General features: G+C 36.4%; 1 protein-coding gene across 1 annotated transcript in view; it reads right to left on the bottom strand.

The window, feature by feature from the left end:
• The window catches only part of LOC109071886 (1-phosphatidylinositol 4,5-bisphosphate phosphodiesterase gamma-1-like), a 63448-nt gene extending 51927 nt beyond the window's left edge, over positions 1 to 11521 (bottom strand). The window contains exons 1-2 of the mRNA XM_042750686.1: positions 11297 to 11521; positions 10467 to 10750 (exon numbers count right to left, since the gene is read on the bottom strand). Of these exons, the coding sequence (XP_042606620.1) occupies positions 10467 to 10683 (217 nt within the window). The 5' untranslated portion in view covers positions 10684 to 10750; positions 11297 to 11521. The remainder of the gene's footprint in view (positions 1 to 10466; positions 10751 to 11296) is intronic.
• Positions 11522 to 12857: the final 1336 nt, after the last annotated feature.

The raw sequence follows: 12857 nt of genomic DNA on the forward strand, positions 1-12857 counted from the left end.
GTTGATGGGGTATCGATTCAATTCCAGATCTAAAAAGTTTTTAGTAATTCAAAGCAGTTTGATTCAATACACACACTACTGTTTAAAGGTTTTTTAATGTTTTTGAAAGAAGTGTCTTCTGCTTAGAGGCTGCATTTATTTGATCAATAATACAGTAAAACAAGTAATATTGTGAAATATTATTACAGTTTAAAACAGCTGTTAAAATGTAATTTATTCCTGTGATGTAAAGCTGAATTTTCAGTATCATTGCTCCAGTCTTCAGTATCACATGATGCTTAAAAAATCATTGATTTGCTGCTCAACAAACATTTCTGATTATTAGCAATGTTGAAACAGTTGTGCTCCCTCATATTTTTGCAGAAACTGATTTATGTTGAATGATGATTTGAATTGAAAGTTTATAAGAACAGCATTTATTTGAAACCGAAACCTTTTATAACTTTAGAAATGTAATGTATTTACTGTGACTTTTTAGCAATTTCATTCATTCTTTCTGAATAAATATATCACTTTCTTTCTCAAAAAATAAAAAGAATGAAATGTTACCAAATCCAAAAACTTTAACGTAATTCCATCAACCATCAATTTATAATCAGAATCAGTATACTTTAAATGAACAAGAATAATTAAAAAAACTTTGAAATAATCCCCTAATGTATCTAATGCAAAAGCAAACCACTTCTCTAGCTTTCTGCAGTGAAAACGACTCGACAGGAACCACATTACGTACATCTGAGGTTGCAATAAAACAAACAGAGTGAATCCATGAGACAACAGAGTTACTTCAGAAAACAATTATAGTTTTATAATACTACAAATGTAACCAGTAACCTGAGCAAAACACCACAACATGAAACCGTAACATCATGAAAACTCATTTTTAAATTTATAATCCACATTTAGCTTTTTTGTGCTTTTTTTTATTTTATTTGTTTTAGCACATTTAGAGACTTTTATCCAAAGCAACTTGAATTGCTCAAGCTATACATTAGATCAGTTTAAGGGAAACGTTGTTGCTAGTGCTCTTCTGTCTGAGCTCCAGGAATATTACTTTTATACTTTCATAGTTACTATTAGGGTTGCAAAGGGTTGGAAAATTTCCAGTAAATTTCCGGAAACTTTTAAAAAATCTCAGGAATATTCCAAAAAAATCCTGCAAAGTTTCCCTAGTTACTATAACCACAACACCACATATGTATTTAAAAATAACTAGGGATGTAACGATTCACTCAGCTCACGATTTAATTCGATTCACTTTGTTTTTGACAAAATTAGATTTAAGATAAATTATGAATTAAATGTGTCCTGTTATTATTGACTGGACAAAGCGCTGCACATTTCTTCGTAAAAAATTTAAATATAACTATAATAATATACTAATATAGCAGTTGTATATCATTGCTCTTTTGCTGGCTTTGATTGTTTCTGTTTCCTCATCTGTAAGTCGCTTTGGATAAAAGCCTCTGCTAAATAACAAAATTTAAATATTATGCAAATGTAAATAAAACTAAATTGAAATTTTAAAACAAGCCCCAAATCAAATAAATAAGTAACACAAATAAAAGAAATCTCTTCATATAAACAAAATAAAACTTTGTCTGTGCCATTTCCATTTAAAATGAGAGGCATCCAAACAAAGATGCTGCATACATGCAACATGAGCAGTTTTTAATCTAAATTAGATTGTATAATTTAGAAATTTGAAGCAAAAACAGAATGATTTGACTTCAGTTTTGTGAAACTACACATTAAAATATCTGCATGAAACAGAAACAGCAGACAAGCTGAACGAGACGCAGATTCACTCTCTGCCAGCAGGTGGAGCTTAAAGTGTTTCCTTGGTTACCGCTGTAAACAAAGCACTTGTGAACACCGCAGCAGGTGGAGCTTAAAGTGTTTCCTTGGTTACCGCTGTAAACAAAGCACTTATGAACACCACAGCAGGTGGAGCTTAAAGCGTTTCCTTGGTTACCGCTGTAAACAAAGCACTTGTGAACACCGCAGCAGGTGGAGCTTAAAGCGTTTCCTTGGTCACCGCTGTAAACAAAGCACTTGTGAACACTGCAGCAGGTGGAGCTTAAAGTGTTTCCTTGGTCACCGCTGTAAACAAAGCACTTGTGAACACTGCAGCAGGTGGAGCTTAAAGCGTCTCCTTGGTCACCGCTGTAAACAAAGCACTTGTGAACACCGCAGCAGGTGGAGCTTAAAGCGTCTCCTTGGTCACCGCTGTAAACAAAGCACTTGTGAACACTGCAGCAGGTGGAGCTTAAAGCATTTCCTTGGTCACCGCTGTAAACAAAGCACTTGTGAACACCGCAGCCTTGGTCACCGCTGTAAACAAAGCTTGTGAACACTGCAGCAGGTGGAGCTTAAAGCGTTTCCTTGGTCACCGCTGTAAACAAAGCACTTGTGAACACTGCAGCAGGTGGAGCTTAAAGCGTTTCCTTGGTCACCGCTGTAAACAAAGCACTTGTGAACATTGCAGCAGGTGGAGCTTAAAGCGTTTCCTTGGTCACCGCTGTAAACAAAGCACTTGTGAACACCACAGCAGGTGGAGCTTAAAGCGTTTCCTTGGTTACCGCTGTAAACAAAGCACTTGTGAACACCGCAGCAGGTGGAGCTTAAAGAGTCTCCTTGGTCACCGGCTGTAAACAAAGCACTTGTGAACACTGCAGCAGGTGGAGCTTAAAGCATTTCCTTGGTCACCGCTGTAAACAAAGCACTTGTGAACACCGCAGCAGGTGGAGCTTAAAGTGTTTCCTTGGTCACCGCTGTAAACAAAGCACTTGTGAACACTGCAGCAGGTGGAGCTTAAAGCATTTCCTTGGTTACCGCTGTAAACAAAGCAGCACTGCACTTATGAACTTTAATATGTTTTATACAGAGGCAAGACGAAAAGAAAAATACCATCTAATTTTTTCTAAAGACAGTAAGTTCCCCTCAGACAGGCATTCATATAAACTCCTAACCCTAAATGAATCGTGATTTGTTTACCATCTCAACCGATTTGAATCGTCATATATATGAATCGATTTTCAACCGGCTCGCGGTTAATCATCACATCCCTAAAAATGACAGCAGTAAAAACAATGGCACTGGGAAAGTTTTGATTAAGACACATTTTTGAGATTTCAATGGCCCGGCCCTATCATGAATATTTTGGACATGTGCCATGGTAATTACACAATATTTTTTGATGTACCTTAGATAACCATATAAATGTGATCATTTAACACCACATTATTACATCTGATACCTTCGCTGTACATGAATGGAAGGAAGAGCAGCAGAAATAATAAACGCCTCACATGCTGGATGTGAACCTGCATCACCGACACAAGCACCACAGCGCTACACGCCTCAGGAGAACCAAAAACAATTCAAGCAACACTACAGACTATTATTAAAAAGGACATGAAAAACAGTTTTCTATGTTTATTTCTTATTATGTTTAATATTGTAAATATAACATGAACAATGAGGAACAACAGGTTATCCTTTTAAGCAACAGGTTCTAAGGCTTTACATAAGCCTGATAGATAAAAAGAAACTAACACTTTAGAATAGGGAACACTTATTCACTATTGACTACGACTTTTCCCTCAATAAACTCCTAATTTGCTGCTTATTAATAGTTAGTAAGGTAGTTGTTAGGTTTAGGTGTTGGGTAGGATTAGGGATGTAGAATAAGGCATTAACATGTGCTAATTACTACTAATAAATGGCTAATATTCTAGTAATATGCATGCTTATAAGCAACTAGTTAAGAGACCCTAAAATAAAGTGTTTCCAAATAAATAAATCCAAAATGAACTGCATTGGTGAGTAAATAAAATGTTTTTACTTATCTAGGTGTTTTTTTTTTTTTTTTTTTTTTTTTAGAAAACACTAGTGCTGTCAAACAATTAATCGCATCCAAAATAGATGTTTTTGTTTACATAATACAGTATATGTGTGTACTGTGTATATTTATTATGTATATACATATATAAATACACACACATGCATGTATATATTTCAGAAAAATATGTTGTTTAGATTAAATATATTTATATATAATGCAAAAAAATATATAAATATGTAAATAAATGTACATATTTTTAAACTATATACTGTATGTGTGTGTATTTATATATATAAATATGCAGAGTACACACATATATATTATGTAAACAAAAAAGTGTATTTTGGATGTGATTGATCGTTTGACAGCACTAGAAAAGACACCAAATGACAAAATTATTCAAGACAAATAGGATGAATCTGAATCTGGAAAGTTAACATGACTGAACGAATCAAAAACTGAAATAAACCGTGCATTAAAGAAAACATATGTCACAACACGGCTTCTGTCTCTAAGAAATATTAATGGCTGCTAAATTCTCAATTGGCCTATTAAAGGTGTGGCAGAAGGTTAATTTTAGAGCCTGCCTGTAAGCCTCAGCAGAAGACACAGAGTCGTGTGTGTGTGTGTGTGTGTGTGTGTGTGTGTGTGTCCCGTTTCTCCTCTCGTTCTGTGACCGCACTCATCCTGTGCTGCTCTGACAGAGACACAGGTGTCATTAAATGAGACACTCGACACCAGCAACATCTAGCTTTTTAGTAACATTCATTTCCTCATAAAGTCACGCCATAAACCGTGAATTCCGGCAGAACACTGAATGAAATGTTCATTATATTTGTGTTACTCTGGATCTCTGTGGTGACAGTTCTGTAGTAACTACAGCGTTTTGTAGAAACGAATCAAATTTAGTCAGTAAACTGTAAGAGAGCCCAATACAGTCATATTTAATGATATTATATTGTTTATGGTTTTCAAGAGGTCTGAAATTTTTAAATAAAGCAATAATCCCAGTGATTTTAGAGCAGCTACGGTCGCTGATAGGCACGGCGTGGCTTTCACAAAACTGATTACTTTTATAAAAAGATCACGACAGATACAGCAAGGTTTCATAATTAACACACAGACATACAGATATCATGAGTTCACAGGCATGCATTCACAAAATATACCTTATAAGTACTCGACCAATCATGATCAAGTACCAGAACTATACATTTTATAGATCTTCTTTTCTTTTTTCACTCAAATATTTCTAATATTCAAATTAATTTTAACTCTGAAAGACATAAAGGGAAAATGTCAGTAAAAACTAGATTGTGAAAACCACAAGAGCATTCAACAGATAAGAAACATCCACATGCGTATGTATTACTTGTTTCAAAAAACCTTTAAAGTTTTCTTCATATACACAGCATTGTTCACATCTTGAATATTTTCCGTCCTTCTACAATAAAATCTGTTTTAATCAGTGCTTACCACACACGAGGTTCAACGCTTCATTTAAAAATGCATACTTTTTTTTTTTAATTAATTAAATTTAACAAAAAAACTGAATTCTCTGTGACATACAAACATACCTTTTCACATATTCCCAACATTAAGGTAAAAAAGTGTTATGTAATTCAGAATCAGATACTAGATATTGACAGAGACGAATAGAGTTTTGTTTGTTCAATTAAAAAAAATCAGCCAGTAATATCAAAAGTAGGCAATAGAACTAAAAGTTCACATTTTAAATAATCATCAAAGCAAAATATCTCAATGTTTGCACAAAGGAGCAGTAAGTTAGAATAAAGTATGATGGATGATTATAAAAAGAGTAATAATTGATTAAAATATCACTTGTACTTTATGACACTGACCTTTGATAATTTAACACTTCTGTGATTTGTTTCTTCCATTAAATACAGATAATACGGACCAAGTTAACTTTATTTTAATACACACACACACACACACACAAAAGAAGAATGTATCTGATTTCTTGGCACAAGATTTTTCCTGATAATTTAATAATTTTCTCATCTTATTACTCCGTTTCAACATAACCTGACATGAGCCTTGTGCTTTGTTCTTTGCACTGATAATCAAATGCATTTGAAGTAATTTATTCCTAAATCATATCAGAGAATAAGCTGACTTGCAATGACATTTTGTTTGACAGATATTGTGTGAGTAAGACATGATTAAGAAATCATAAACCCAAGGTCAACCGCCATAAAAACGTCCTTAATGCGCCCAGTGAAGAAACTAGTCAAATCAGATCTAATCCCATAAATCAGAGACTTACGAGAACAGAATTCATTTCACAAACACTTGAAATAATTTACTTCCTAATTAAGTGACCCCAATCATATTTTACAAGTACAAATATAATATTAGTGCTGTCAAACGATTAATCGCATGCAAAATAAAAGTTTGTTTACATAATATGTGTGTGTTGTGTATATTTATTATGTATATGTAAATACACACAGATGCATGTATATATTTCAGAAAAATATGCTGTTTATATATATATATAAAATATAAATTATATGAATATAAATATACACATGTAAATAAATGTACATATTTTCAAAATATATGCTGCATATGTGTGTGTATTTATATATTCATAATAAATAAACACAGTACACACACATATTATATTAACAGAACTTTTATTTTAACTTCTTTCGATTAAGTCTCACTAAAGACGACTTTCTGACCCAAATCTACATGAACTAAATCAGTGAGTTTCTCTTCAAAGATCTGTTCTGATCAACTCGACTCGTCAGAATCTACAAGAACAAAGTCCTTGCACAACACCCAACACATGACCTCCGTCAGCAGGGCCTGACACTAGTGTCCACATCTGCTCCATCTGGTTCTTTTTATATGATAAAGCTGGAGAGTACAAACACAACAGTCCTGCGGAGGAAGCCCCTCTCTGAGACACACACACACACACACACACACACACACACACACACACACACACACACACACACACAGGACAAAGGCGGTTGGAGCTCAGGCTTGGTGCAAGAGAACTGCTTGACAATTCCTAACAGGGCAGCAGGAAACACAAGCACAACCGAGAGTCTTCCTGTCTCACAAACACACACACACACACACACACACACCTTAAGTGAGAGAGTTCCACCACAGGAACATCCAGGAAAATCCATCAAAATGAAAATCTCTAAAAGCACAGTTTGTCCAAAGACGCGAACACACCTTTGGTTACCGTGAGCTTTATTAACTGCTGATTGTGTGATATCGGAGCGTGAAGTTGTGGGAAAGTTTTGGGTGTAGATCCACCTCGGCTTACAAACCAACCGAAACATTCATAAGTGAGCTTATCAGATGTGCTGATAAGAAGTGACACACTGATTATCAGCCGAAATAAAGAAACGTGTTAGCACGATCATTTGAGCATGAAGACCAAACCAAGCGCGTCTGAACTAGAAGTGCGAGTTCAAATCTATACGTCACCTGCCACACAAACAGAAAGTGCTAGAAATGGTTTTATCTGGTCCATACAGCTAAACAGCATTCCAGAACAAATAAAGCAGTGCTTTCTAAAGACCCGTCACCTGTGTCATTAAAGGGGTCATATGATGCGATATAAAATTGTCCTTTCTCTTTGGAGTGTTACAAGCTCTTGGTGCATAAAGAAGATCTGTGAAGTTACAAAGACTAAAGTTTCAAATCCAAAGAGATATTCTTTATAAAAGTTAAGACTCGTCCTCGACTCTCCTAAAACGGCTCGTTCTAACACATCCCCACATATCTACGTCACGATGTGGAAATATTTGCATAACGCCGTCCAAATGTTCACGCAAAGAAAGAAGGTGTAACTTTTATTCTCTCTGTTGCCGCCGGCACCATGTCGTGGAGACACTGTTTTCTTGTGAAAGCGAATATACTTTGTTTGTTCTTCCAAAAGAGGACAGGACTAGAAATCAGTGGTTAAGTTGAATTTCAACACTGTTCCAGAACAGTTCAACCCAAATATTTAGTGTGCAGCACTTTTTTTGGAGGATGAAGACTGTCTGCCATGATTCCAGTTCGAAACAAACGTATTTGTTCCGTTCAGAGTGCACTGAAGTGTGCGAGATGTGAATTTAAATTGTATTTATTTACAGAGGTATATGATGTCACACTTATCCGTGTGTGAAGACTTTGCGCAGTGCAGATCCGTGAATGAATGTTCAGAAGTGAAGTAAACTTCAACAGATTTCCCTACTCAGGGAGTAGGGAGCATGTCAATGGGAACACAGTTCATGCACGGAGCTCACTTCTAACGAGCTGATTATCTGAATCAGGAGTGTTAACAAAGAGAGACATGCAAAATATGCAGAGCTGGGGAGCACGAGGACTGCAATTGAGAACCGCTGGTGAAGAGCTTGTTATTTTTCATTTCTCCGATCACAAATGAAGACATGGTTTTATGTTTACGCAGCGCGACACGCAACGCGTAAAAACACAGTATAAGTCATTATAATCAGTAATTATGTTCCCACTGGATGCAACAAATGCCTCGTTTATAATTGGTTTTATTGTTTTTGCCTCGGTGCTCCTGGACACACCACATCGCAGTATGTTGAGGGGCGTAACATTTCCGTCACACGCTTGAGGTATTCAGCCAATCACAACGCACTGGATAGCTGGCCAATCAGAGCACACCTCGCTTTTCAGAACGATTAGGTTTGTAAAAAAAAAAACGATGCGTTTCTGAAAGGCGGGGCATAGAGGAGAAACAATCACGTACATTACATGGAAAATAATGTGGGTTTTTTTTTACCTTAAACTACATAAACACATTTCATTACACCAAATACACAAAATAATGTTATTATCAGAAAAAACATATTACACATAAAACAGCCTTTGAAAATATAAAGATGTGGGCTAAACGTTAATGTGGACAAATGTATACGGTCAAGAAAATAATTCCACAAGTGGAGTCACCATTAAAAAAAAACACACACACACAATGTGTTTGTGACAAACAGGCCATAAATTTACAGCAAACAAAAGCAAAACTTCACTAGTATGGTTAACTAGTAGCAAATGTAAGTCATATTTCCCCAATCAAAAGTATCATGCAAATATCAAACACACCAATGTCGGATCTCCCAACTCTTTTTGACTAGAAATGCTCGTCCAGAACGAAAAATGCTAAAAATATATGTCCACAACCAAAATTTTGGTTAAAGTCATTTATTAAAAAGTCAAATTTCATTAGCACTTCTCCTGTGGTGTGTTTCGACTGCGTCTCCATGAGGTTACACACGTCAGCTGAACCTCAACCAAAAATATGAAAAATACCGAGTTCAATGACCCAATTACCCTAATTTAACTAAACTAAAACTTTAATCTTGGTTTCAATCAAAAACATTCATTATGACCAATAAATTATGATTATTTTTAACATTGACACTGACAGTAAGTCATTTTAAAGTGTGGCTATATTTAAATCGCATAACTGATATTCTCCAAAGCCGTGACGTTTCCCCATGCTGTTTTAGGATTTTATTCTCTTTCTCAGACCTGGCGTCACAATTTTGAAGTATGTTGATATTTACAGATTTTCCGCACCTTCAGTCTGATCTCTGGGCAGATTTCCTGTGACCATGAAAGCTCTTATAGGACAGAAATATGACTTCATTTCAGGTCCATCCACACCAAAATATCAATGACTTCAACAACCTCTCACACCAGACACAGTAGAAAGCAGCCCTACTGAACGTCACATATAACTTCAGACACACAATTACACCTCACTGAGGCTCACTGGCTGTTTTTTTCTCTTCTGTTCAGTGTGGCTGATGCATCCGGAGCAAAGCGCAGCTGTGTGTAAGACATCCCGCCGCAGGAAAACAGCAGCGCCTGCCCTACAATCAGTCCTGAGACGAGCAGCACACTACTGCTAAACGTGTTAGCACACTACCATCACCTACTGCTGGTCCAAAACAAAACCATTCAGTGTTTCCAAAACAAATCAATTCAGTGCAACTCACGAAAATCACAGAGAATCCGGAGGCTGAAGATGCATTCTGAGGCTGTAGAAACCAAAAGCTGTTATACTTCACGCAAATATCAAACCAAACGGTAACACTTTAGCATAGGGACCATTTGTCATTATTATCTAGTTATTTATTAGCACGCCTATTATTAACATATTGGCTGTTTATTAGTGCTTATAAAGCACATATTCTACATCCCTAACTCTACACAATACATAAACTACCGCACTAACTATTAATAAGCAGCAAATTAGGAGTTAATTGAGGCAAACTTCTTAGTTAATAGTTTGTTAATGATAATAACTGGACCTTAAATTAAACTGTGACCAACCAAACCATCAAGAAAACTAAAAACTGTTGAATAAGTGAAGCTCTTCATATGAAAACATTGACAGTGCAGGTTTTTAGGTTTCCCGAACAGAACAGGCTTTTATAAACACGAACCTCTATTAAGCATGTTTATTAATAGCTAATGGCACATTCAAAACCCAAACTGTGGTTATGAATTATTCAAAGTAATACCGACCACCCTTTTCTGAATCCATAATGCCAAGCACTGATTTATCATCCACCAATCTTAACTTAAACCAGCCTTAACTTACTCTCGCCCTCGATTTTATCCGTTCCTCTGGTCCAGATAATCTGCCTGGTCTCGAGCTTGACTTGAAACGTCCTTCTCTCCGGCCTCTGGGACTTCTTGGAGTAAAAGAGCGTCAGCACGGTGCCCAGCTCCAGATCCCGGTACAGATTGTTCACCTCGGTGTCGCTCAGCGTCCAGGGTACAGGTCCATTGGAGGCGAAGCCCGCGGTCGCAGCCATTTCCCACTGTTGTGTTCTTCAGTTCCTTTCCGAATAATTCACAGCCTCCCAGGCCTGATGAGGACACCTACGAAAATAAGGAAGAAAAGGGCATTAGAAACAAACAAAACAACATTATGAAGTAGCAGCAAATAGTATAGAAACACACAGAGGCCTGCTGGAAGATGCACCCACATGTGTGCATTTAACTTGGACATACTGGCCTTTTTGGTGGCTATACCGATTATACATTACAGAAATATCATATATGTATTGGCAATCAGCGCATGGAATGCATGGATTATTATTATTATTATCATAAAATTAATGAACAATACAGATCATAAGAATCATACAGTGTGTGTAAACAAATTAAATAGAGCTGATCTAATATTATTTAGTTAATAAGATCACTTTATACGGATGCAACCAATGCAAACAAACAAACAAACAAAAATCACTGATGCTTAATAATAATAATAATAATAATTAAAAACTACATATTTCTAAATTGTTTCAACACACCGATCAGATCTGAAAGGCTACACATGAGATGCAACAGAAAGATCGGAACGTGTATATTGTCGGTAACGATGATGATGGTGATAATAATAAGAGGTTTGTTTTGTCTTACCGTGTTTGGATGCAGCTGGCTCTCCGGGACTCAGTAAAAGCAGAAACACAACGTCCAGTCTGTCCGCGATCTCAGCAGCGCTCATGTCGTCCTGAGCTCCTGATCGGACGCGGGTTTAGCGGATCCGAGCGGCGGCGGTGTGAGGTCTGCTCTCCGCCATGAGTGCAAGAGTGAGAGCCAGAGCCCTTCCCCCATCAGCCGATCCCTCCAGCGCGGCGCAGCGCAGCGAAGCCCGGCCTCTTAAAGACACAGCGCCGCTCTCCACTCACCGCTGGAGCGGAGCGCTGGCGCACTGTGCACTCCACTGTGCCAAGTGTGTGAAACAGTATGCATTATGGCTGTTTGGAATAGTGTACTGCAATACTATACTCACTATTGCTGACAGTGTATATTACGCATGTAATTTTCTGTATGAATTGGACACACAGGTGACCAGCATTAGTGTACTGCCTACTATTTTGTTTGAAAAGTATGTGAAACACTATTTAGTGTGGTTATGATCAGAATGGAATACTAGTTGCTTATTGTTCAATATGCACTGTGTACTGCATACTATTAAAGTGTGTTAAATAGTATGCATTATGGCTGTTTAGAATAGCATACTACAATACTATACTTACTATTGTTGACAGTGTGTATATTACACACAGTATTGAAATTTTCTGTATGAACTGGACACACAGGTGACCTAGACAACATTTGGAATACATTACTAGTGTAAAATGTTAGTGTACTGCCTACTATTTTGTGTAAAAGTAATGTGAAACACTATTCTGTGTGGTTATGTTCAGAATGGAATATTAGTTGCTTACTGCATATTCTGTTTTGAATAGCATACTACAATAATACCATACTTGTGCCTGCTGCAAAATATATAGTGTGTATATTATGCACAGTGTTTGAATTTTCTGTCTGAACTGGATTCTGATACTGGATACCACACTGTATACTGCCTACTATTTTGAACAAAAAGTATGTGAAACTGTTCAGTATGGCTGTGTTCAGAATGGAATACTAGTTGATTATTGTTGTGTGTACTATGTACTGCACAGTATTTCTTAAAGGGTTAAATAATATTCATTACGGCTCTTTGAAATAGTACTGTACTACAATACCAGAATTACCATGGCTGCAATATATACAGTAGTGTGTGTGTGTGTGTGTGTGTGTGTGTGTGTGTATGTATATATATATATATATATAGATATATATATATATATCTATATATATATATATATATATATATATATATATAAATTAAAAAGTGTTGAAAAAGTGTTTAGTGTGGTTCTGTTCTATTGTTTATCATTTAATATGTAGTGTGTACTGGATATACAGGTGACCTAGACTATTATGTCTGAAATCACATACTATCTAGTAGGTACTACATGTAGTTTGAAACTTGTCTCAGAGAATGAAATCTGGATGTGCTACACCCACCATGTTGTCATGTGACCGACCAGCATTACTTGCAATTCTACTTTTTGCCAACTGTTTTTCGAATACCATAAGTCTGTACGTACTACTCTTTTGGGAATCTTTTTGTTTTTTTTACATATTA

Source organism: Cyprinus carpio, chromosome B23 (genome assembly GCF_018340385.1).
Source record: "Cyprinus carpio isolate SPL01 chromosome B23, ASM1834038v1, whole genome shotgun sequence".
Taxonomy (NCBI): domain Eukaryota; kingdom Metazoa; phylum Chordata; class Actinopteri; order Cypriniformes; family Cyprinidae; genus Cyprinus; species Cyprinus carpio.